The sequence below is a fragment of the Rissa tridactyla genome, chromosome 1 (assembly GCF_028500815.1).
Source record: "Rissa tridactyla isolate bRisTri1 chromosome 1, bRisTri1.patW.cur.20221130, whole genome shotgun sequence".
Classification (NCBI taxonomy): Eukaryota; Metazoa; Chordata; class Aves; order Charadriiformes; family Laridae; genus Rissa; species Rissa tridactyla.
The window spans coordinates 6,958,438-6,983,973 of NC_071466.1; the positions used below are offsets into that span (position 1 = coordinate 6,958,438).

Below are 25,536 nucleotides of genomic sequence, written 5' to 3' on the forward strand. Positions count from 1 at the left end.
CCTGTACCAGTATCTGTAGCTCAGCGACTTCTTTTTCCTTGTCATGGGGAGGATCCAGCAGACACAGCATGGAGAGCTGTAAGAGATGGGGGAATTCACAATGTGTCTGTCTTGAAACCACCAGAAAGCTTGAAATGGCAGAGTGGTGCCTTCAGCTGAAATAAGAAGGTGGAAAAGACCCAACAAGGAGATTTTTTTTCTTCACCCTGGTATCAGCTCTGGGCTTTGCTGGGATGGCCCAGGCTGGGTTCAGGCCAGGATGGGGAGAGATGCTCAAGTGCTGCTTCATTTCTTATGCTACAACTTCTAAGGACTCTATACCAACCCCTACATTATAGACACACAAAAGAGTCAATTAACATAATTCTCTTTTATCACTGTCAGCTACCTTTCCTGGAGGTGTCCTTGCCACAACTTTTGTGGTCAAATTCCTTGGTAAACCTACATTCCCCTGTAAGGGATCATAACTAACGCGCATGTCTTTCACAAGCCCCTGAAGCACTGGGGTTTGCTTCAGTAATTCTTTACAGTCTTTAGTTTGGAGGCTCAGTTTTACTGTGAAATTTTCAGGCAAATGAGTCAAAACTGGGTGTCTACAACCATATTTAGGCTTTCCGAGAAATGTGATCTCATTCAGAGAAGCGTCGAGAAGTTTTCTGTGTCAATGGAAAGCAGAGGTGCTCAGCACCTTTGAAATATTATCAGACTTGAAGCGTCTAAATATAGGTGTTAAAGGCTAATTTAAGAACATGGTTTTAAAATATAAGTCTAGAAAATTCTGTGGTTTAAGTTTTCTTCCCCTTGCAGATCTACAGAATGTAAAAAGTCTAGTGCAATAATCAAATACTTGTGATTTTGAATATTTCACCTACCAAGCAGTTGCATTTCAGTAAGGTTGAGACATTTCAAATGTTCAAACATGTTCAAATTAGGTTTAATGTCATAGATATGTTGTCCCATTACATTTGTGGGGAATCTTGATCTAAATAATTTTTTAAAATCACTATTTTAAGTATTTATTATGAGTAAACTCCTATGAATACCTTCAAGATGCAAAGCATGAAGACCTATGATTTACTTTTCTTGTGTAATAAAGCTTGTGCAAAAAATATATACAAATATATACACATCCCTTATGCCAGTTTGCAAAAGCAGAGGACATTATTTTAGTAAGATGCCATTTAACCAAAACATCTGATGAACTTTCAATGAATGACATGAATTTACATTCTCAATTTAGTTTAAATTCCTGTCTTGTATTTTTGTCGGGAAATACTCAGAAGAGCAATGGGATCATCTGAGACAAAAAAACCCCCACAGAATCTCTCAAACTTTGCCCCTCTCCTAAACAGCAACGTATCATACAAGAGAACGTTTTGCTCAAGACATAGGTTTTGAACTCCAGGACGTGCTTTCTTCTGTATCGGAGGAACAAATTGAAAGAAACGTAGCTAACTTACCAGTTGCTTATTGAAATCTTATTAAAAATGTTTCAGTTGTAATTTATTTCTAGCCAATTATTCTCTTATGTGGTTTCATTATCAGTAGGAAAATAGGGGGGAAAAAAAGATTTTTTCTGATGCATAAATTTAATTATCTCATTTTAGGATCAGCTGTACATTTTAACAATCATTTTCAAAAATAACCATGACTTTTACTGCTGGTGTGATTTTTCAACTGCTACCTGCTGAGTTTCTGAGCATGTGTATTTTCTTCAGTAAGATGACATGTTTTCCCAGGCTTAGATATTTTAAGACAAATTAAGACACGATTTACAATTTACATCACTTTTTCCAAACAACCCGTCCCATGGAAAGTCCCCAGCTGTGAAGGTTTGACAAAAAAAGTGATGAACCGGTATTTGGCAACAAACCCGACAGACCATTTTGAAAATTAAACTCAAAAGAAAAGAGGGGGGAAGGAATGCGTGGTTTTAAAAAATTAACCAGCTTATATCACCCTCTCCCTGTAAGCCCACGATCTTGCTGCACAACCAGTTACATCCTTAAAAGAAACCTTACTTGGTAACAGAGTCGTGTATACAAAAGGATCACACCGCACATCATGGCCACGATGATGCATCCTGGGCCTGATCCAGAGCAGGCTGGAGGTGATGGAAAGACTGTGCCTGTCTCTAAGTCATCCCAAGATGCACAACACATTGCAGAGCACCTCCTCACTCACAAGGGCTCCTGAGAAGACCACAGATCCCATCTGTCCTCTTCTCACTCAACATCAAGTTGAGTGAAAGTTGCTGGTCATCCCCTCCAAGGCATCTGGTGGCCCTCCCCGGTGTATCTGAAAGCCCCCAGCTCCTCAGAGCAAACCCAACCAGAGCTCTGTGGTTGTGTATCAACTGCCGACCTGTGCAGCATGATCTGCTGCGATTGAACACATTGGGCCAGATGACGTGTGCTGAGGCTAATCTCTTCCCCTCTCGACGGACCTGCACCCAGGTATTATCCCAAAACACTGCTGAGATCCCTTATTCATTGCCAAGAGGTGGGAACATGTGGTGTGGCTCCAGTAGGAAGAAAGAGTTGGGATCAAACCAAGCATTGCATCAAGCCCTGCAGATGCCATTGTCTTTGCACCAACGTCCATACAAACAACACGTACCTCCAAGGAGCTACAGCCATGTCAGAATGGTTAGCAACAAAATGAACTGTAACCAGCTGAATCCGGAGTATGAAAAGAATTTCTAAAACCCAAGAAAAACAGGCAAAAGCCTATGTAGAAGTTGTTTGAGTTTGTGCAACAAATGCATCTGGCCCAGCTTTGAGTGATCTTTGCCCATTTGAGGTGAAAGTGTATGTGAGTCAATGGTTTGCTTAGGTGACTTGCTCTCTGCTGGCCTTGCGGTGGGAGTGCAGCCCAGGGAAGTGTGGTAAGAAGGAGCAATTTTGAGAAAGCAAAGACTTGCAAAAGATTATTTCTCTTGGCCGGAATAGTTTCTTAGGAAGAAACTACCGCTCACTGTGGACACATCACAGATGTCCAGCCTCCTCATGGTTTGGAGTGGGATAGCAGGAGACCTCTGCCTAGGGAGAAACACACAGATCAGGACATCACCGTATCATTTGTTTAATCTTCTTTAATGCCCTGTAGGCTCCAATCTGTTAGGGTCTGCTTATTATTGACCATCAGACAACTCCTAGACATCAGCTTTGTTTCTTTTTATTCAGTTTCAGACAAATTTGGAACAGCAGCTTAAGAACCTTGGCCTCTCAGCAAAGCTAGATGTGAATCCATCCCATGCTGGAGGCTGCAAACGCCCCTTAGAGGTCTTAGGAGTGCAGTTTAAGTGTTCATTGCCTTAAGAGACCTGTAACACTGCGAGCTTCAAAAGTGGTTCATTGAGTGTGATGCTGCAATATTAAATAAATGAAGTCCCTTTTTTGTGAAGGAGGACCTAGCCTCCACTAGACACAGACGTAAGGTGTCCTCAGACAGGATTTGAAAGCAAGTGCTGATAAAAGCAATTAAAAAGAAAGCTGCTTTGAGCATGCAAAGGTCACTAGGCAGGAGTGAAAGCAGAGGATGACGTCAGGCTAGAGCAGAGGAAATGAAGAAATGGAAGCAGCCTATGCAATGGAGACCTTACTGCTGGAGGAAACATCTCATCATACCTCTGACTGGTGTCATTCGTCTCCGAGCAGAGCCGCAGCAGCAGGTTTGGGGGAGTTTTTTCCCTCCTGATCTGCCGGTGGGAGGGGTCACGCCGACCGAGACCGAATTAGTGAGACTCGCACTGAGCTCTATGTGTGCACGAGGGTGGCAGCGGGTTTGCAAGTACGTCTTGCCCTTCTCGGAAACGACCATCACGAACTAGGGGAAGAGAGTTAGAAATCCTGCTAAACACGCTCAGGCTGCAAGTCCTCATAGTTAATTATAGCTGAGACAACCCTGAAAATATCTGGGCTATCGAAAGCCTTGTCTGTCACATAACACATGTTGATTTTGCCTCGGAAAATTTGACCCAACACAGGACTCAGACAACTGAGCTCAGGGGCACTTTGAGCTACAAAGAACCTCCACCTTTTTTTTTAATGGTATTATGCAGAACTGAGTTTAGCAGCTGTCCCAAACTCTAGCAAAGCAGGTCAGTAGGCTTTCATCATCTTACAAAGACACAAATCCACAGTGCTGATTGCTTTTGCTCATTACAAGCCCAGTCTTTGCCAAATTCCTGCTCTGCCACTCTATCCCTCTCCCCAGGTAGAGCAGCACTGCTTGCACACCATCCAACACCAAAACAGTCAACGGCACTCCAGTGACGGGTGAAGTGACACCGAAGTATTCCATCTCAAGGTCAGTGCTTGGCTCGGTTATGCTCATGCTACTCCATCACCGCCTGGCTCCATTGACCTGCACAAGAAGAGGATGGGATGAAGCTTGCACCAGCATCGGCCTCAGATCCTGATGTTGCTACAAGGACCCGTGCAGACCCCAACACCTCTGGACAGACAGTTCACAGCCTTAACTTTTGCAAGGTGGGGACATCCCCAGGGACTGCCTTGGAGGCTGGTTTTGTATGCATGCTGCTTCATAGAATCATCATAGAATGGTTTAGGTTGGAAGGGACCTTCAAGATCATCTAGTTCCAACGCCCTGCCATGGGCAGGGACAACTCCCACTAGACCAGGTTTCTTAAGGGCTCATCCAGCCTGGTTTTGAACACGGGCCTAGAAACCACCGTGAGAGGTGAAACCACTGAGGACGTGCTCAGCAGCCTGACAAAGCAGAAACTCAACTGCCGGGCAGCACAAGGGCAGCTTGAAATGTTGACGGTGGTTTTGGAGGGACAGCTAAGAAATGGTGCCAACCCCTTTTGCCCCACAGGACCCAGACATAGGAGAGACAATGTTGTTTTGATACATTTTAGGGTAGAAGATACTGAAATCCAGCCCCTGTGGGCCCCTCTCGAGCCTGTTTCATTTTCTTACGGGTAAACAAAGGGCAGTTCATAGGGTGAAACTCAGCAATTTGCATATCGCCACAGAGCCTGAGGTCACTTTGAGAAAGGCCCAAAAAAAATTGTGTTGACCAACAACTCCTACAAATTATTCCCACCCACCAGATAAGATGCGGGTTTCAGATTAAAAGACTGTGACATTTACAAACCACCATAAAGCGTAGGCTTCTTGAGAAATAATTATTCAACGGCAACTCCCCAGCTATTCCAGGTCAAAAGTAAACACTCAGAAAGAGAGAAAAAGACACTCGTGAGGCTTTACAACAACGAGATAGGACTGAAGGGCTGGAGAGAAGAAGCTAATCAATGCACAAGCATAATTGGGCACACAGACATGCAGGTCATTTACTGAGATGCATGCAGTGCTTTTAAGATAGAAAGCCAATGAAATGGTGCTAAGAAAAGAGACCGGTAGCAACGGTCAAGATTAATCTTTTGTGCAAAGGTAAGGTGTAGCTTTGTTCTGCATTGTGCAATGAGAGGTAATTAATATAGTATTGAGCAAATACACAAGGCCTGGCTTTTAATAGTCACAATGATGCTCTGAGCAATTCCCGCATACACTGGGGTTGCTCTGGAAATGAAAACTCCAGGGTCACCGAGATTTCGGTAAATGTCGATGAACCTTGTGTTGTGCTGGGTTCCCAGTGCAGTAAAGGAAGAAATCAATTTGCTTACTCATTAGTGCAGCAGTTATTTCTATCCACGTATCCACACTGGATCGTGCGTGGGAGAGTGCCATATTGATTGCATTTCTTATGGAGTTGATCGGGAAGAGTGATTAGTGCAACAATTTTCCCTGACGCTTCACCACATTTACTCCAGCAAAAGCCTTCATTCCCATGGAGTTGTGCTGGTGTGAATCTGGGGAACAAAGGGAAGGGCAACCACCAGTGTGGGAACAAAAGTGTAAAGCACCAAGATTGGACATGAATTAATGATATTATGTGGTTACTTACCCTTTGAACAAATCTCACTGGTGTGCTGGGTTTAGAAACAGAGAATCACAGAATGGTTTGGGTTGGAAGGGACCTTTAAAGATCATCTAGTCCAGCCCCCCTGCCCTGGGCAGAGACACTTCCCACTAGACCAGGTTGCTCAAATGCCCTGTCCAACCTGGCCTTGAATGTTTCCAGAGATGGGGCATCCACCACTTCTTTGGGCAACCTGGGCCAGTGTCTCCACCACCCTCCAAGTAAAAAATTTCTTCCTTATATCACGTCTGAATCATAGAATTGTAGAATCATTTAGGTTGGGAAAGACCTTTCAGATCATCGAGTCCACCTGTTCACTGCCAAGTCCAACACTACCCCATGTCCCTCAGCACCACGTCTGCCTGGCTTTTAAATCCCTCCAGGGGTGGCGACTCCACCACTTCCCTGGGCAGCCTCTTCCAATGCGTGATAACCCTTTTGGTGAAGAAAGTTTTCCTAATATCCATCCTAAACCTCCCCTGGCGCAACTTGAGGCCATTTCGTCTTGTCCCATGGCCTGTTCCTTGGGAGAAGAGAACGACCCCCCCTGGCTACACCCTCCTTTCAGGGAGTTGCAGAGAGCGAGAAGGTCTCCCCTCAGCCTCCTTTTCTCCAGGCTGAACACCCCCAGCTCCCTCAGCCGCTCCTCACAAGACTTGTGCTCCAGACCCCTCACCACCTCCGGTGCCCTTCTCTGGACACGCTCCAGCACCTCAGTGGCTTTCCTGTGGAGAGGGGCCCAAAACAGGACACAGTATTTGAAGTGCTATCTACCCTCTTAGATTAAGAGGTGAATCTCCCCTCTTTTAGTTTAAAATCATTACCCCTTGTCCTATTGCTACAAGCCCTACCAAAAAGTCTGCCCCCGTGTTTGAGGTATGATCCATCACTGACTGTTTCCCTCTTGTTGCTTAACAAGAACCCTGAAGTAATTTTTTCCCCCACTTATGTCATTGAAGCATAGCCTGGTGTTTCCTGAATGCCCCAATACACTGATTAATATAATTAACAGTCATATTTTATGATTATTCCACTAAGCCTGAGCAGAAATTCATTCCCTCTCAAAAAAGGCCAGTGATTTTTAGTATTATTTTGTTTCAGACTCTAAACGCCCTTCAATTTATATCGGTGAGTCAGTCCCCTCCAGCTGTGAACCACTGATTGGCAGCATCCCTGGAAAAGCAGCTTTCGTCCTTCTCAGCATCGCTGAGAGAGGGAAAAAGGCATCGTGCTCAGGGAACGGTCCTCTTGCTGTTATTTTCCAACATCTTTGTCTTCACTCTCAATTTTGATGCGGACGAGAGGTGCCAGCTGGGGTTTTTTATACACTGATGTCCCTGAGCAAGTTCCCTCTGCTGTTGTAAGGCAGTGTCATAAACCAGGACAAGCAGGAATCTGCAGAAACTTGATATAAAATACCACATGGAGGTATTGTGAGTCCTCCTGGGGACTTCATGGGTTTTGGATAAGGAAACCCGTTCCCTACCCCAGGGTGGGATTCAAGTGTGGAGTGAGAGATGGATATGGATTAGCCATAAATAAAAGTAGGGAGATTATAAAATTTAGCCAAGAACAGAGCTAGGCTTGGGTCCGTATTGAAGTTAATCCCATGAGATATAAATAGTGGAAATTTCACAAGGTCAGAGGTGTGGGCTGCACTTGGTTACATCTGGGCTGGACCGGGAAACAAAGCTTGGCTTTAAATAAACAGCTGAAATCTAAGGAGAAAGTCAGTCATTGCAACTCAGAGGTTGTCGGTCCTCATCCTGAACTCCGTGACACCCCCTTTTGCTACGGGACAGATTCAGGAATGCCCGTAGAAAAACACTAACTTAGACACAGGGGGAGAGTTCTGTATACCCAACGAAACTGTTATAAATCCACAAAACCTGGCTTTAGAGCCATATATTCCTCTTCCTCAACATGTGCAGTTCCTGCTAAACCACTGAGCAATTTACAGATGGGCTGAAGTCTCAGGAGGATTTTTTGAAGCTTCGTTACTTTATTCGTCCTGTTTATCTTTTTGTTCCGTGATGACGGCTGAAGTAATCCCAGCCTTTATGAATAAACGCAGCTTCACCTGTGTTTAGTTAAAGACCACGAGGTACAATACTTCCAAAAAACACAGCCTTGTCAGAGGAGTCATGCATCAAGCATTGTGCTGGAAATTGTATTATCCAAATTTAGTGACCATTTGATGCCCAGTGAAGTTGGTGGAAACATTAAAAATGTTGGCAGCAACAAAGGAAAACAGCTCTTTATTTTGTGTTCTGCCAAGACCTCAGCTGAAAGTTTGTTAAGAGATCTCCCAGTCCACCTCCTTTCATTACAAACAAGCTGACTCCCAACTTCTTTCTTCTTTTTGTTTTTCATTTTGTTAAAAGAAACTGTAGGTGTGACTGTCAAATTCTGTTGGTTTTGTTTGCTTGTTTGTTTTTCTTAAGTGTCTGATAGTACATATAAAAGACTGAAACGGAGTGTTGCTGGACAAGTCTCAGCTTTGCAAAGAGAAGCAACATCAAAAAAATCCCCAAAAAAAGCAACACAAAAAAAACCCTCAGTAAATCTCCGGTTAAAACGTTACATCTGAGCAAACTACTGGCATCACTTTCTGCTCTGAGATGAGTCTTCATCCATCCCCCAGTAAGGCTTTTAGCCCAAGTCTTTATTGGCCAAGTATAGTTTCTTCAGGAAGGTCAAGCCCTTAACCTCCAGTCCTGCTTTTGCTGGCAGTCTGGAGCCTGAATATTTTGGGACAGATGTTCAGGGCTGTGGATCAGTAAGAAATAGGAGACCTGTTTGCCTTTCTCGGGGTTGGTCTGGAAGATACCATTCAAAGCTCTTTTTGCCGCATGAGGGATTTTTCATTTTAGTTTTTAACTAAGAGATCTGTTACCTATTTTCTTGCTGTTGGTGAAATAAACCACAAAGAATTTATCTTCTCATTAAAAAAAAAATTAAAAAGACTGTAACAGTGGTCCTGTATGGGGCTCTTAAGAAAAGCGCATGTACGAACCACAAAATGTTCAAGGTAAGTGCAGAGCTCCACAACCTTCACCCAGGAGACACTGACAGCAGCAATTTATGCTCCACAACTTGGGCTTTCGTCCAGTTGTGGCTCTGTCCAGGTTGTACACGTGCACCAAGGTAGCATTTCTAATAATCACCTTGAGGACAAAGAGGAGAAGAATTTACATCCTGAATGAAATGGGGATCCAACAGAAGATTACACTGAGTTAATCACTGAATGCCCAAGCTTGATCCCCAAACCCATACTTGGAAAACAGTGTGGAAGGAACAGGGATTTTGCCAGAAGGTCACCCATTATGTGTATCCTGAAATGGTTGGAATGTGAGGTGGGCATCAGGGGAACAGAAAAATAGTAGGAACCGGCATCACTTAGCTCCTGGGTGAGTGTTGGAAAGAGACCCAGCTACACCCTTCCTCCTACTCTTCCCTGGGCTGGTTTCCCCTGGCAGAAGACCTGGCTGCATGTACAGAGAGGGAACCAAAGCGTGTTCCAGCAGGACTTTTGGTTGAGGTGGTTGGCCCCAAGTTTAGATACTTCAGTGGACAATCAACTCAGATGAAGTAAGGCATCCTCTGCATTTAAAGTAACTTTAGTTCCCTGTTAAGTTTCTGAAGTAAACTTATGTTTTCAGCTTTTCAAAAATCTCAGAAGAATCTGCAAGAGGTTTTTGGTTTCTCTCCTGAACTTGGGTAACCCAACTTCCACCCAGGTTATGCCCAATACATCTGAGTCTTACTAGGGGTTTTGTCTCCTGTTTCTAATAAGACCAACAGGAATCAGGCCCCTGTTCTACCAGAGAGGCACTTGAGTGATAGAAGAGGTTTTTTGACATGTCCCATTGTATGATCCTCGGGAAGACAGCTTGGGAGGATCTCGTAACGCCCAGCTGGGTATCCAAGCTGTCCATGCATTGAACTGGCAGTGTCTGAAAGGGCACACACCACTCCCATCCATGCCATGACACTCAAGCCAGCAGCAGGAGTTTCCCAAGAGACAGGAGTGCTTACAGCGCATGAGCGTAGACCATGATCTCACCCTGCCAAGGTGGGGCTCAGGGCTTCCTGCCCACACCCTGCCTTCCTGCCCAAGCGTGGCAGCAGACACCCCTGTCTCCAGCCAGAGCCAGCACGCAGCACTTACACCTCCTACAATTAACGAGGCTAAAAGGAGAGCTGGGGAATCGGTCTGACTCCATCCCTGAGGTAGAAGATTCAGTTGGGAGGAAGGGAAGGAGATCTTAAAGATCCTCCACACACATTTTGCTGTTTTCTCACTGAGAAGGTGTTTCATCTGGATTCCCTTCAGCAGTCCACTACCACAACAGTTAGATGTTCCCATTCCCCACCCTCCCTGCATGAGCAGCATAGCAAAGCTCTTCATGCATCCTATGATGAACCTGGGGGGAAAAGAAAGCATCTGGCGCAGGAGTGGTGCTCACCTGCTCTCTGAGGCTCTTCAACTAGCTTAAACTCACACTATCCCCAAATGAAAAATAAGGTAGGAGGTGATCACAAGGTGACCAGGCAGAGGAACACATATACGATGCTGCGATTCCTATAAGAAATCTTAGGCCTTCCTCAGTTAGGCTGGATGTATCTCAAACATAATTTCGTGGTACTAACTCACAAAAACATGTTTGAAATTAATTAAATCTGTGTGTTTATTTTGCCTACATGGGAAAAAACCCTAGAGATGGGAATCTCTTCAACCAAATTACTATCACTCTCACTGTATCTAATTGTGGGGTTTTGTTTTGTTTTGCTTTCTGTCATTTTGAATGATAATTCTTGCATTGCAGAGCTGTAAAACCAAGGGGTTTTGCTGTCTCACAGAGATCTGAGAGGCTGCAGAAAAATAGTATTGCTGGAATTGCCTCTCACCCAGACAAGGTAAAATTGATCGCATGCTTTCCCGAAAGACAAAGTATTTTTGACAAATAGACTTCATCAGTATAGACATGGGCTATCCCGTGCCAGTTGGCCTTGGTGCCGGCAAACAGTCATGGGCAAGTTCAACCTGCTAGTGCAGACATAGTCTTGGAGAATGAATTACTCAGGGCATATTCAGGAGACAGAAATAAGTGGGGCTCTTTGATGGGACAGTTCCTGTGCAACTTCAACCCAAAAGAAAGAGAGGGTCCAGATTAATTTCCTGAGCCTAACAGAAACAGTATTTGTGCCTTCAGGGAAGGGACTCGCAGAAAGGCCAACATGTTTAAGGATTTGGGCTGAATATGGAGGTCACAACCAAAAGATATCGAGTTGCTGCTTACTGCTTCTTGGATCAAACAAAATGCAGATGATAAGGCCCATCAGCATCCTAATTCTTCCGGGCTTTTGCTGTGCAAACACCCCTTTTTGATGGTTCAGAGATTCGTCCTGTCTGCACAAAGCCAGCAGAGAAGGAGCTGAAGGAGCAGTGCTGACACATGTCAAAAAATTACGTTTTCAATGAATAAAAAACCTTGCATGGGCACAGATTGATAGTAGTCCACATGTCATGAGTGCAACCTTCTCCCAACAATGCCAGTGAGTACGTGGCAAAGCCAGAAAACAAACTCCAGATTTGAGTCACCTGGTGCCCTGGTGTCTCCAGCAAACAAACAAACAAACCCCAAAAAGGAAAAACTTCTGATAACTTCTGCCTGGAAATGCAGTTGCAGTGGCTGCGGATAATTGATAACAACATAGACACAAAGCAGACACGCTGTCCCAGTATTTGTTGGCAAGAATTGTCCAGGAACTCAATCCAAACTGCTGAAGAGAGGTTGAGATGGGAAGGGAGCCTGAACATGTTGCGCAGAGGAATTTCTATCACATGCTACGCTTCACACGTGGTGGTTTCCCCCACCACCACCACCTACTCACACAGTAGGCTTGTGACTTTAATCTGTTTATTTTTAGTGGGAAGCATGAGTAGGTAAATATGTGCTCCGAGCTGCTATTTTAGGCAGGGAGGTTTAATTACGTATGTGTGCTAATTGTTGTTATGTTTCTGGGTATTATTGATTTTGGACTCGCTCCTGCCCACCCCCACGCACCAGAAGAGGAGAAGAAGTTGTTTGGCTGCTATCACAAACACTCGCTGCTACTACTGTACAAACTGATCGGGGTGAGGGTTTTTCCCCCCTTGGTTCTTTGCTAAACAAGTTGGAGCTGTTGGAAGCTGCCAAATAGAAGGAAAGAAGCCTCTTGTTTGTCCGCAGGATGAGTGGAGGAGAGACTACGGCCATCCCGTTGTCCCTACACTATACTGGCAAAATGCAGCCACCAAGGTGTTCAACTGAGACCCAGGCTGAGCCTCTGCTCTTGCTCTGCACTTGCTTCTTTTGCTGCAACAAGTGATGAGATCGGCTTTACCAGCACGGAAACTGTCTACCAGCTTTGCCCACCCTCTAAATTCGTTGATGATTGACACCTCCAACAAGTCAAGGAAGCTGCTCAGGGCTCAGGTCAGTAAGAAATGGAGCCTTCCTCCTCCTGCTTACCTGGTAAGTCTGCGATCCTTCAGGTAGCTGTATAAGCACTTGGCCATGCCCCAATCACCCCAAATCCCACGGGCAGCACGACATTCCTCAGTCATGCACAGACATCCTTGCGTTTGTTGTTGAAAACTTTATAACCTGGTAAACCTGCACAGAACTCGGGGTCTTTATGCAAGTCTCTCCTGACTACTTATTTCATTCAGACATCTCGGCTCAAAACCTCCGAGGGGAAATACCTGTTTTTTTGGAAAAACTCAAGTTCTATTCCAAACTCGTTCTACATGGTTTGGGTAAGATCATAAAAATAAAACACAGTATAAATAATGCTGAAAACCTTAAAGCTGGTAGGCAAACATGTAACAAGGTATGGTAAAATGACATGATTTTGATTAAAACCAAGAACGGAAAGGCAGACCAGTGTTTAGTCTTCAAATGACCCAGGCCAACTTGGACTAGCTGAAGACCTGTCTTAATTTCAGCCAAAGCTTTCCGATTCTGTTTATTTTCTTGGTTGCAAATCAAACTCTAATTAATCACTGCCACCTCAAGCAATCTGCTCTAATCACCTTGCCATGACAATACATCTTTGTAATATTGCAGATGCTCAGGGACATCTTATAAACAGGATGTAAGTGAACATCTATTAAAAAATTAACTAGATTACTGCAGTTGCTAAATATTATTACAAGTTTCATAATACTGTGTGCTTTATGTCCCACACATAAAACAGCAGCTGCTGCTAGAGGAGTTTGTTTTTCCACTCATAATCAAATTTTGGCTTGTGGAAGGGTGTTATTTTGCTACCCTCATTCTTTTTCTGGGAACTGTTGCACCAAGCACAGACAGAAAAAAAAAAACCTGCCTTCCTAACTTTTTTTCATGGGTTTCTTTATTTTTGTCTTTAATCCACCCACCTACTCCCCCGTCGTTTGCTGATAGCTCTCCTCTGTTACTTTTGTGCTGCTGGAGACAGCTCATTGTGTCTGCATTTATATTGCTAAACTGGGGGTTTCCCAGATCCCGTGCCCAGGTAGGTGCCCCCAGCCGATTCCTGAATCCGTATCACAATGCTAATTTTTTCTCAGGTTCTTGAGTAAATCACAGCAACGAAAAGACAGAGTGTGCTTGTGGACACATATAACTATACCCAAGGGAGAGAGTTCCACCAGTCCTGCCGGGAGAAGGGCGACAACTCACCCTGCATCAGCTCTCAGGGAGGAACATCTAGACTGAGACATGATTTTTGTGTATCACCGCAGCGCCCTGAAGGTCTACTGAAGGGTCTGCTTGACTCACAGTCGAGGTATAAAGCAAGGGGCAGACAGATGAACATAGACAGGGGAGCACAACAAAGCACTGGGAGGAAACAGCAATAGTGATGCCCAACAAAAGTCATCAAGGTTTCTGCATGCTTTGCTGATGTAGGTCTATCTGCAGGTGTCTACAGGGGAATTTTCCCAAGGATGAGGCACAGAATGGAAAAGCACAGCCATGTATTTTTGAAAGTTTAACAGATAAGCAACAATAGCCACCTCCAGGCAGCAGCAGTTGGTCTCTTCTTGTTGGATGTGAGAAGACAGAGGGAACGATGTCTGTGACAGAACAGAGATGGAGTAGGTGTCACTGAATGTTTTCCTACAGACGTTTCTGCGAGGGCTCCTCCACCTCTAGTCTTATTGTGTGTATTAGTGTTTGCCTGAGTCCTGATTTTGATCCTCTGTGTTTCCTTCTATCCACCTTCTATGCTCATGACATATTTCATCTATGCTTCTCCTGCCATACAGCCGTGACAATGAACCTTGGCACTGGTCTCTGACCTCTCTTCCCCCTCTATCCTGACACTACCCATAGGGACTTCCTCCATCAGGACCTGCACTTCAAACACACTTTTTTCCAGAAATGAACACATTTTCCTTCCAGATCCCACCTCTCCACCTCCCATTGACTCCCAGAACTTTGACTCTTTTTCCTCCTTTAATGTCTTTGCTGCAGCACATCACGTGCTCTTTTCTTTCATTCCGAAGTCCACACTTCCCTCTTGGAGACCAAGACCTCACAGACTACGCAATCACACACTCGAAGTTATAAACACAGCTGTCCTAAGACTTCTCTTTTTCTACCTGCACTGTCCCTCTGACCTTCATAACTTGAGTTTTTCCTGCCAAGACGAAGATCCAGACCACTATTTCACACTGCACTGGCTTATCTCTATCTTCTCATCTAATTTCTTTTTTTGTCTCTTCGCATTCTTGGCCGTGTGCCTTTGCCCCATCCCTGTGTTCATCTGTCAAACCTCCTGTATTCTTCAAAGTGCTGCTTAAAATTCAGCTCTCCAAGCAGCACTCCTCTTTTCTAATCACTGGTAACCCCAGATAATCCCTGCGATGAAATATTTTCTCATGTTCTACCATGTGTTTAACTTGACTACTTTTAGATTTCAAAGTCTTATAGACAGGGAGTGCATCCTATCTGTAATCTATGAAATACTGTTCACACCTATGCTACTCTACAAATGTTATCTAATAAATGGAATTCACTGCAGTGTATTTATGATCAGCCACAAAAGGATGAGGAGGACCAGCTAAGATGTGAAGTTAACCATTTAAAGCCTAAAACAAAGAACCCAGTGACAGGAAGAGATTGATTTTTAAGTGAGATTTTGCTTTGTACTATAAAGAAATCATTATTTGCAGCTACGTTTGAGCAAACAGCTGGGTTTTGCTTCATTGGTTCCATCCAGGAGGAATTTACTCTGAAGCATGTACTCAGATTTGTGAATAAGCACCTGACATTGCTTTGCAGTAATAGCAATTGCTGTGCTAACAGTCAAGGTCTTGGCAACCAGAGGACCATGTCTAGGACCATGCCCTGACCCAGTTTGGCTTATTGGGAGAGTTGTAGCCCATGAAGTCAGGTTGCTGGGTTCGTGTGTACTGCTGTAAGTCAGGACAATAGGGAACGACATAGAAAAGATAGAAGTGGCTTTTGGAACCTAAGAAGAATCCAGGATGACCTTCAGTTCTGTTATAGTCACTGAAGTGGTACCTCCTGACCTTCTACGCAGTGGGAAGATCATTTGGGAATAGAGGGAAAGGCATCTTACACAGAATCAGAGAATTGCAGAATCACAGCATGGCAGGGGTTGGAAGGGACCTCTGGAGACCATCCAGTCCAACCCCCTGCCAGAGCAGGGTCACCCAGAGCAGGTTGCACAGGAACGCGTCCAGGTGGGTTTGGAATGTCTCCAGAGACGGAGACTCCACCACCTCTCTGGGCAGCCTGTGCCAGGGCTCTGCCACCCTCACAGGAAAGAAGTTCCTCCTCATGTTGAGGTGGAACTTCCTATGTTCAAGTTTGTGCCCGTTACCCCTTGTCCTGTCCCTGGGCACCACTGAGAAGAGCCTGGCCCCATCCTCCTGACACCCACCCTTTAAGTATTTATAAGCATTGATAAGATCCCTGCTCAGTCTTCTCTTTTCCAGACTAAAAAGACCCCCACTGAAGCATGCTCCAGCTCTGAAAACTCCATCACTGCAAACATACTCAGCGTTTGACCAGCCACCCTCGGCAAACAGTTTAGCAGAACGTATGGCAGCAGCTGCTGTATCCTGCATACAAAGTCAGCACCTACATCGCTTTTCCCTGTAAATTTAAGATGCAACGCATGTTAACATCCCTATATTCCACCAAAGGGAAGAATGATTCCAGCTGACCCGTTGCCTTTACAAGTGTAGCCTTGATGCTGGGGCCAGGAGGAAGGAAAATGTATGTTGTTGGCAGCTAATAAAGCCCAATTGCTGCGAACGCTCCCCAGGGCATCTCAGCATCATCAGTAGCTGAGCCATGGAAACTATACTGGTTCCAGGGGAGAAGCAAGGAGCTGCTGGCATGTGCTTCCAGAAAGCAGTACACAAACAGTCGCTAGCTGATGTACACCATTCAAGATACATATATATATGCATGGACATGGACCTATTGGAATGGGTCCAGCAGAGGGCCATGAAGATGGTCAGAGGGCTGGAGCCCCTCTGCTGTGAGGACAGGCTGAGAGAGTTGGGGGTGTTCAGCCTGGAGAAGAGAAGGCTCCGCGGAGACCTTAGAGCCCCTTCCAGTCCCTCAAGGGGCTCCAGGAAAACTGGGGAGGGACTCTGGATCAGGGAGGGGAGCCATGGGACGAGGGGGAAGGGTTTTAAACTGAAAGAGGGGACTTAGATGAGATCTGAGGAAGAAATTCTTGGCTGTGAGGGTGGTGAGCCCCTGGCCCAGGTTGCCCAGAGAAGCTGTGGCTGCCCCATCCCTGGAGGGGTTCAAGGCCAGGTTGGACGGGGCTTGGAGCAACCTGGTCTAGTGGGAGGTGTCCCTGCCCGGCGCAGGGGGGCTGGGACTAGATGATCTTTGAGGTCCCTTCCAACCCGAACCATTCTATGACTCTATGATTTAAATATAAATATATAAAAAGTTGCCAGAAGTGCTGCAAACTTCTAGCTAATGGCACTGAAAAGTCCATAGTTTCCTATAGCATACGCACATGCTGAACAAAATTTAAGATGAAACAAGGAATTTCATTCTCATTTGAAAAATAAATCTCAGCATATAATTAATTGGAATCGAAAGTCATGAGCAGGTTTCAAGTGGTGCAGCTCTACTACCATCAGCGTGGGCTGATCAATGCAGACACCCCCCCTTGGAACCCAGCCAAATCCTCTCATCCAAGCCCTGCAAAACACTTTATCTCCTATTAAAACTACAAACACCTTGGTCACCACTGCATGATAATGTCTGTGTAGTTGTAGCTATGGCTTCTAAGGATTCTTCAGTCCAACTCATAATCTCAGCCTGGAATTAGGTAATAAAGATTATATATAGAGAGAGATAATCTGTATATATATAAATAATATATAACCTAATAGTAAAATAAGGCTAAAAATGAGCACTGCTTCCTCCGAGGAGCAGATGATGCGGGGAAAGCCCTGGAAGAGGACGTCAGTTGTATTTTATTGTTCAGGCATCACCTAGGGATGTTGCAGGGAAGGGAGGAATTGGGATGGAAGAGGGCAATGATTTGCCAATTAAAAGCTGCCAATCAGGGAGAGAAGTCGCAGGGCCCTGTGGGGAGCTGCTGAGTGAGGACACCAGATGAGCAGCAAAAGCAGCAGCTTGGGATGGCAAACTGGCCCGAGGAAAGACACAGGGGTCAGTTAATTAGATGAGGAGGGCTGGAGACCGGAGGCAAGACTGTAGAAGATGCATTTTTCTGTTTATTTATTTTTTATTTTGCCCTAAATCCACACAGTATCCAAGCAACTCGGGATCACAAATGGATTTTATCCTTATGCTACCCCGTGGAGTAGGGAGATGGCCAAATGCTCGGAGAGCCAAGGCGAAGAGCAGTGACAGTGATTTATTTGCCTGTGGTCACAGATACCATGTAAACCCAGATGATGTGAGCCCTAGTTCGGCGTCTTCACCACAAAGGCATGCTTTCCCCGAAGGAGAGAAGCTGGTCAGCAACCTGCTGGTATTTATTTGAGGAGAAAGGCCTGAAGATAAGAAAAACACTAATAGAAGAGAGAGAGAAATTTCACACACATGGTCAAAAAGTCACCACGTTATTGTGAAAGTTTTTGATTGGAAAAAAAAAATTATTATTTATGTCCACATGCTGGAGCAAAGCTCAGTGCATAGCACTGTTGGGTCAGCTCAGGAGAGAGGGTAGTGGGATGGGTCTTGAGAGACGAGACATTGGTCTACTAAGACCATCCATGGTTTTTTTCCATAGGCTGCAAGAAAAGGGCTTCTGCACCCTTCCTGACCTGGAAGCCACAGGTTTCCCAGCTGTGCTTCCCACCACCTGAACAGCTTGGTGAGAGTAATGCATTTTCCCCAACACAGAAGCTCTCCCTCGTGGTTTTTAGACTGGCTGCTTAGTACCGATACAAAAATCAACTGTTGCTGGATGACCGCCTCGTCACCTGGATCCAGTACGGTATTCCTTGCTTCAGCAAAAAGGTTTTATGCTTAGAAGATCTATTATGAAAGTCCATCTGAAAAAGCGGAGTATGGGAGATGCATCGTCTATGCAAGAGTCAGAATTCATCTTCCTCCACTACAGATGCTCGTCCCTGCTTTGGCATAAGGAGGAGCTTTCAATTTTCCTCTTCCACCAGCATTTTACATTACCCTCTGAAATGTAAGCTCCATGGCAACCATGGACACTAACCATGTCATCCCCATGACTCACAGCAAGTTTGTGTTTGGTTCCCTACAGGATGCCCCATGGTTTTGCCCTGCCCAGGAGTCTTCATTACGGTTTCCACCACCTGACCTTAGAGACCATTAGAATATAAGAGAAAGTGCATTGGATTAAATATCAAGACGTACTATCTTTGCTCAGTTCCACCTCTCAAGAAACCCTGTAAGCTCTCCTGTTCACCAGGAGAGCTGGTGAACATCACAGTTCACCAGCTGTATACAGGTAAGCAAATTTAACTTGCTGCTTACAGGGAAAGAATTAATTATGATTTTCCCACTCACATTCCCTTCAATCCTCATTTCTCTTATATACGCTGCCTTCAGTGGTTAACAGAGGCACTTTCTTCCATTACAGGAAACTACCATCCTTCCTCCTTCTTATAAGGACAAATAACTGAGGATTCTCCACAAATATTTTAACCAGGGAACTTAATCCCCTCGCAGTTTCTTCAACCATGGACTTTGGAAAACAACCTGTTTAAGATGCTTCTGGAAAGAATAATAACAGGTTTTCAGTTCCTACGCATATCACTTATAAAATCTTGCCCTTTAAGAGTTGCAAAAAAACATATAAAGAATTAAACTGAACTTTCACCAGAACCTTTTTTTGTTCACTCTTGGACATCACTTCAAATGTCAAGGCATGAACGGCAGAATAAGAAATTAAATGGAGATTGCTAAAAAGCATAATTTCTCTCTCCCAGTTGAGGCTGGGAAAGAAGCGAAGAATTCATATTTATAACGTCATCATACATCGTACCAGAGTAATGAATTTGGGGGTTTTCTCCTAGTAATTTGATTTTTTGAGCTATTTCCTTTGTCAGGTGATCGTGAAGGAGACCGGGCTGCCACCAAGCTCAAACTGCAACATAAAAAAAGTGATTAAGTATTATTGTTCTTCACAGGAAATCGTGTTTACAGCGGGATGCAGTTTGTGCTGTTCCGACTTGGGTTCGCTGTAAACCATCTGCATAGGATTGTTTACGCTCCTGCAAAACAAGAGCGAGCTTGCAGCGTGGCCGCAGCAGCCTGGCTTCATTCCTAGAGAGCCTCACGCAGGTGGCATCCGATAAAGACACCTGACCCTTTGATTTGTCTTTTACGTCAATATGTTTTCAGGAGGGGAAAAAAAATAAAATCATATGTTTAATTCAAAACTCACGTACGTTTTCTGCCAGTTCAGTCCTTCAGCATCCATAAAAGAAAAAAAAACAAAAACAAACCACAAACATAAGACATTATAGGCTCATGTTTCAGAAATGAAGCATTCAATTAAACGAGTCAGTCTTTCCCAAACAGCAGTCTTTCTCCACTTCCGTTATAATCAAGTTCTATTATTTTGACAAAACAATATTTATTTTTTTTTATGAAACAATAAGTTCTCAGTAGCTGAACCTAAAAGCAAACAGAAGTTGAAGCTGTGGCACAGAAACCCATGGAAATCCCAAATAACGGTGGCCTTTAATTTGTTGGTTTAACCCATTCACGCTCCGCGTGGCCCTGAGCTCCTCACTGTCCTTAGAGCCTCAGAAATCTCGGGGACTCCTTGCTTTTTTATTCCCACAAACCAGCAGTATCCTACATAGTTCAGAAGAGACTGGTGCCACCTAAATAGTGATGGAAAGCTAAAATTGCGTGCCAATAAAAGACTGTAGGGGAGAGGAAGCAGGAGCGAGTCCCAGAGTTTCTTTCAGAAGCATCCTCCGTGGTGACTCCTCTCTGGTCGGAAGATGGATCAGCAGAGAGCACTAGCGTCAAGAGGAAACTTTTCAAAAACGGATGGTTTGTGGAAGTACAGGATGAATTTGGACAGACCATGACAGCAAAGCAGGAACGTCACTGCCACAACGGCAGAGCAACAAGACCGTAGCCAAGACACCATGCTCAGCATGGAGCGTGTTGTGTCAACACACAGCTAGGCTGGGTCCCTGCCAAGCCAGCCAGAAGGTATCTACACTAAGCTCTCTTGGGTTGGATTATTTATGTTTTGGTATTAAAATCTGACAAATAAACCTAACAATATTTTTGGCAAGACTCCAACAGCAGCAATAGTAAGTGTTATGTTAGCATAAGTTACTGCTTACTACACCGCAATACGCAACGCGCCTGGCCAAGGGAAGCAGAAGACAAGTCCACTGGACAAGCCACACCAGACAGCATGAATGCCCCCTTTCATTGGGCATCTTGCAGTGGTTTGGTGGCAACGAGGGATGCACACTCCAGAATGAAGAGTATGATGAACAGGATGGGTGGAATATAACAGATGGAGGGCTCAAGTCACCAGCATTTGAATTTTGATAAACCAACAAAAAAAAAAGTTAGAATCTTAAGTCTGTAGGAGAAACAATCACCATTTTCCACAGGCACAAAATCCAGCTATCCAGGTGCATCCTGACGTTCCCACTGCCTGCTGTCTTCCAGGGCTCACGAGTGATCTCAAAAACCAACGAAGGCGCTGTCATGACTTTAAGTGACATTGCCATAGAGGTTGTAGCAAATGGGGCGTCCAGAAAGGGTGAATGTTTTTGCAGTGCAGACTCGCTTATTTGCAGATAACAATATAGTATCCCAAAGAGCACACAGACAAAAAACAAGGGGAAGGATAAGGCACGTTAAGTTCCTCGCAGGGGACTACACAAGTCCTTGGAGGTTAGTATCATTTCTATCCTTGCTATTATACTGTAAAATTTCATCACATCCAGGACTCTTTGCACATCCCATGGGACAGTGGTAGTGACTACATGGTTGATGTCACCACACCTCTTGATGGCATGATTGGTAACCTGAAGTTTGGGAGCTCATGCATCAATTCATAATTGACCTGTGGAGCTCACCAGTCCTGGGCTGCAAAAGACATCCTCTTCCTTCCTTCTCAAGGGCCCATGGGCTTCACCTGCCTGTGGGGTAGCGCATGCATCTCTGCAAAGACAACAAACATAGAATCATAAGGTTGGAAGGGACCTCTGGAGATCATCCAGTCCAACCCCCTGCCAGAGCAGGGTCACCCACAGCAGGTGGCACAGGAACGCGTCCAGGCGGGTTTGGAATGTCTCCAGAGACGGAGACTCCACCACCTCTCTGGGCAACCTGTGCCAGGGCTCTGCCACCCTCAAAGGAAAGTTCCTCCTCATGTTTAGGTGGAACTTCCTATGCTCAAGTTTGTGCTCATTACCTCTTGTCCTGTCACTTGGGCACCACTGAAAAGAGCCTGGCCCCATCCTCCTGACACCCACCCTTTCAGTATTTCTAAGCATTGATAAGATCCCCCCTCAGTCATCTTTTTTCCAGACTGAAGAGACCCAGTTCCCTCAGCCTTTCTTCGTAGGAGAGGTGTTCCAATCCCCTCAGCATCTTGGTAGCCCTTTGCTGTCCCCTCTCCAGCAGTTCCTTGTCCCTCTTGAACATGTGCAACTCAACACAGAATCATAGAATACCAGGTTGTAAGGAACCTCAAGGATCATCTGGTACAACCTTTCTTGGCAAAAGTATGCTCTAGACAAGATGGCCCAGCACCCTGTCCAGCTGAGTCTTAAAAGTGTCCAATGTTGAGGAATCCACCACTTCCCTAGGGAGATTATTCCCATGGCTGATTGTTCTCGTGAAAAATTTTCCTCGTGTGTCCAGTGGGAATCTCCCCAGGAGTAACTTGTACACATTACCCCTCATCTTTCCCATGTGGCTCCTTGTAAAAGGGGAGTCTCCATCTTCTTTGTAGCCACCCTTTAAATACTGAAACATGGTGATAAGGTGTCCCCTAAGCCTTCTTTTCTCAAGGCTGAAAAAACCCAGTTCTCTCAGCCTTCGCTCATGCGGCAGGCTTCCCAGTCCTTGGATCATCTTGGTGGTCCTTCTCTGGACTCTCTCCAGCCTGTCCACATCTTTTTTGTATAGTGGGGACCAAAACTGAACACCGTATTCCAGGTGTAGCCTGACCAACGCTGAGCAGAGTGGGATAATGACTTCTTCATCTCTGCTGGTGATCACGTTGTTGATGCAACCCAGCATCCTGTTGGCTTTCTTTGCTGTAGCAGCACAATGTTGACTCATATTGAGCTTGTTGTGCACCAGGACCCCATCAACATCTTGCTTTGTGCCATGCAGTCAGCATGCCACACATACGTGTCCCAGATGTCCCATCCCACAAGCAGGCCTCTTTTCTTTTCTAGACCTCTGGTGAGGAAGTAGCCCCATGCTTTTCCACAGCCATGCTAACCAACTAAGCAATTTCTTGGTGATTTCCAAGGGGAACTTCACTTGGATTTGACCTGAAAACCTCCATTCATTATGTTACAGTCATCTTCTATGCTGTAGAGATTACTCTAGGGTGACCACAAAGTCCATGAAGAAAAGAGAAGGGAACGGAAAACCATGAAGTCTTTTGGCAACCACACAAAGGACATCCTTTCTGCCAGACCCAAGAACAAGGGTATGATTTGTGATGAAAACAAACCTCAATCTCATAAGGAAGTTGTCGGACAGGAAAAGTGATTTTCAGTAGCTTTAAGAACAAAGATGGTAAATTTAAAATTTATTTTCTAGGGGTGGAAGGTGAGGAGGAATGAGGTAATGGTGTGCTTAGTCCACCTCAGTCAGGAACTTGGTAACTTTGTTCTAAACTTTGAGAGCCTTTGTAAGCTTTGCAAACAGTTGTGCCACCATCAAATCAACCACCAGTCTGGAGAAGAGAAAGCTCCGGGGAGACCTTAGAGCCCCTTTCAGTCCCTAAAGGAGGCCTACAAGAAAGCTGGAGAGGGACTTTTTGCAAGGGTATGCAGTGGTAGGACAAGGGGTAATAGCTTCAAACTGGAAGAGGGGAGATTTAGATGAGATCTCAGGCAGAAATTCTTTGCTGTGAGGGTGGTGAGCCCCTGGCCCAGGTTGCCCAGAGAAGCTGTGGCTGCCCCATCCCTGGAGGGGTTCAAGGCCAGGTTGGACGAGGCTTGAAGCAGCCTGGTCTGGTGGGAGGTGTCCCAGCCCAGGGCAGGGGGGTGGAACGAGATGATCTTTAAGGTCACTTCCAGCCCACACCATTCTGTGATTCTAGGACTCTCTGATCTGGGTACAAACCAGGGTTAACCATATCTCACCATAACAGGAGCTGCAGCTCTCAGTAGGGGATTTCGGTAGTTCACTTCCAGTTGTCCTGCTGGCATCTGCACGCCAGCATTCCCCATGTCCCACTCACCATCTGTAGATGCCACATAAGTCCAAGGCAAGCAATTTCCCAGATCACTTCCGCTCAACTCTTGCAAGGGGGATAAAGCTCTAGGGCCAGAGTTGTCCTTGTGCCTTCCTGCACCTTGACTGAGAGAATTCAAATGATCCAGGTTACATTTACCCTCATCTTCAAAGTTTACAACCCCCATTCCCCAACCCCAGTTTATTTCAGCTTGAGGTTCCTATTTTATTTCCAAACATGGCCACAATAATCTTCCAAAAAGCACCTGTGCCAACCCTGATCCAAAGGTAACTCCGACATCCACGGTACATTCACGGTGGCTGATCAGACCAGGCAATTTCTCATTGAGTCTATGCACTAATATCAGTCTCACTCCATAAAAATTATTTGTAATAAAGCCACTTGATAAGATTTATTTGCAATAAAGCCCTAACCTGTGATATCTGTACCACTTTGGCAGATATTTACTGTTATTTTGGTCTCTTCAATCCCATCTATCACAGGAGAACTTGTCCATCCCTCAGGACAAACTCAGAGGGAGGCACTGAACCAGTATCAGCAACCGAATGAGTTTGTGTGTCCTCAAGGCAAGGCTAGCCAGGCTCCATCCTGACCAAAATCACTGCTTTACAGGGAAGGCAGCCCTCCAGTTCTCAAATTCATCCTTCTGAGCTTCTGTGTTGCACATTTACACAGTAGGTTTGGGGGAAAAAAAAAAAAAATCATAATTCATAAAAGCTAAAACCATGCCACGGTCACCCATGGATCTGTATTCTGTATTTTCATGCAAAAAGAGGAGGCTGCACAGGGCTCACTCATAGCTATTGCATCCAACTGATGCAGTTGAAAAAAAAAATATTTCTGAGCACCCAAATCCTTCTCCGGACACTTTTTCAATATTTAGAAATACCACAAAGTGGGAGCTCACTACGGCGCTTTGTCGGTGCTTTGCGTCACCGCAGCCCAAACGCGGCTGCAGGCAGAACGTCCGAGTAAAAGTCCGGAGAGGAAAACAAATATCCCTATTTCTGGGAACGCTGCAGCTACAAAACTTTGTTCTCACTAAACTTGTGCTACTTCCTACTTCTTGTGGTTTGTTCTCATGCTGTTTTTAACCTCTTCTCAAACCAAGAGAGTATTTCTATTTCATGTCCAAAACAAACCAAGGGAAAAAACTGAAAACACAGCACATACGAAAAACAATTCAACAGAAACCTTCTCATTCCCAAAAGGATTTTAGCCACAATTTAGGTCAATTCTTTTTTTTTTCTTTTTTTTTTTTTTTTTTTTTTTCCCCCTAATGAGTTCACATGTTCCTATTTTAACTTATTAAAAAAAGCAGCACTGAAATGCTAGGGTCTATTTTACAATTAAATAACAAAATTTGATTTGGGAAAAAAAAAAAGCAAACAAACCCAACAGATAAATTTCTTGCTGGACAGTCTGCTTTAAAGGTGATTTTTCATCTCTCATTACTACATCCTCATATTACAAAAAATAGCCAGCCAGGATAAGGGGATGTGTCCTGCATCCTTGGAGAACGTGCAGAACCAAGGTATAAAGAGAATATTTCTTTTTTAAGGGCTGTTGGAGCAGCATTTCTTTTTCTTGACCCTTTAGACTGGATTTCCACTTCCACCG

The 25,536-nt window shown here is 44.8% G+C and overlaps 1 protein-coding gene and 1 long non-coding RNA gene across 15 annotated transcripts in view; one reads left to right on the forward strand and one right to left on the reverse strand.

Moving 5' to 3' along the window:
• Positions 1-11,984: 11,984 nt before the first annotated feature.
• Positions 11,985-19,198, forward strand: LOC128907030 (uncharacterized). The gene is made up of 3 exons (XR_008465445.1): positions 11,985-12,431; positions 18,244-18,939; positions 19,072-19,198. It is a non-coding gene; the product is annotated as an uncharacterized LOC128907030 (long non-coding RNA).
• Positions 17,705-25,536, reverse strand: part of EMSY (EMSY transcriptional repressor, BRCA2 interacting) — a 55,477-nt gene continuing 47,645 nt past the window's right edge. For 13 of the 14 annotated variants that reach the window (XM_054195318.1, XM_054195311.1, XM_054195341.1 and 10 more), the window contains 2 exons: positions 23,804-24,020; positions 17,705-21,635 (listed from right to left, as the gene is read on the reverse strand). Coding sequence is in view for 2 of the 14 variants with exons in the window: in XM_054195321.1 (XP_054051296.1) it covers positions 23,982-24,020 (39 nt within the window). In the remaining 12 variants the exon portion in view is untranslated. The remainder of the gene's footprint in view (positions 21,636-23,803; positions 24,021-25,536) is intronic. The other variant, XM_054195330.1, reaches the window with a different exon arrangement.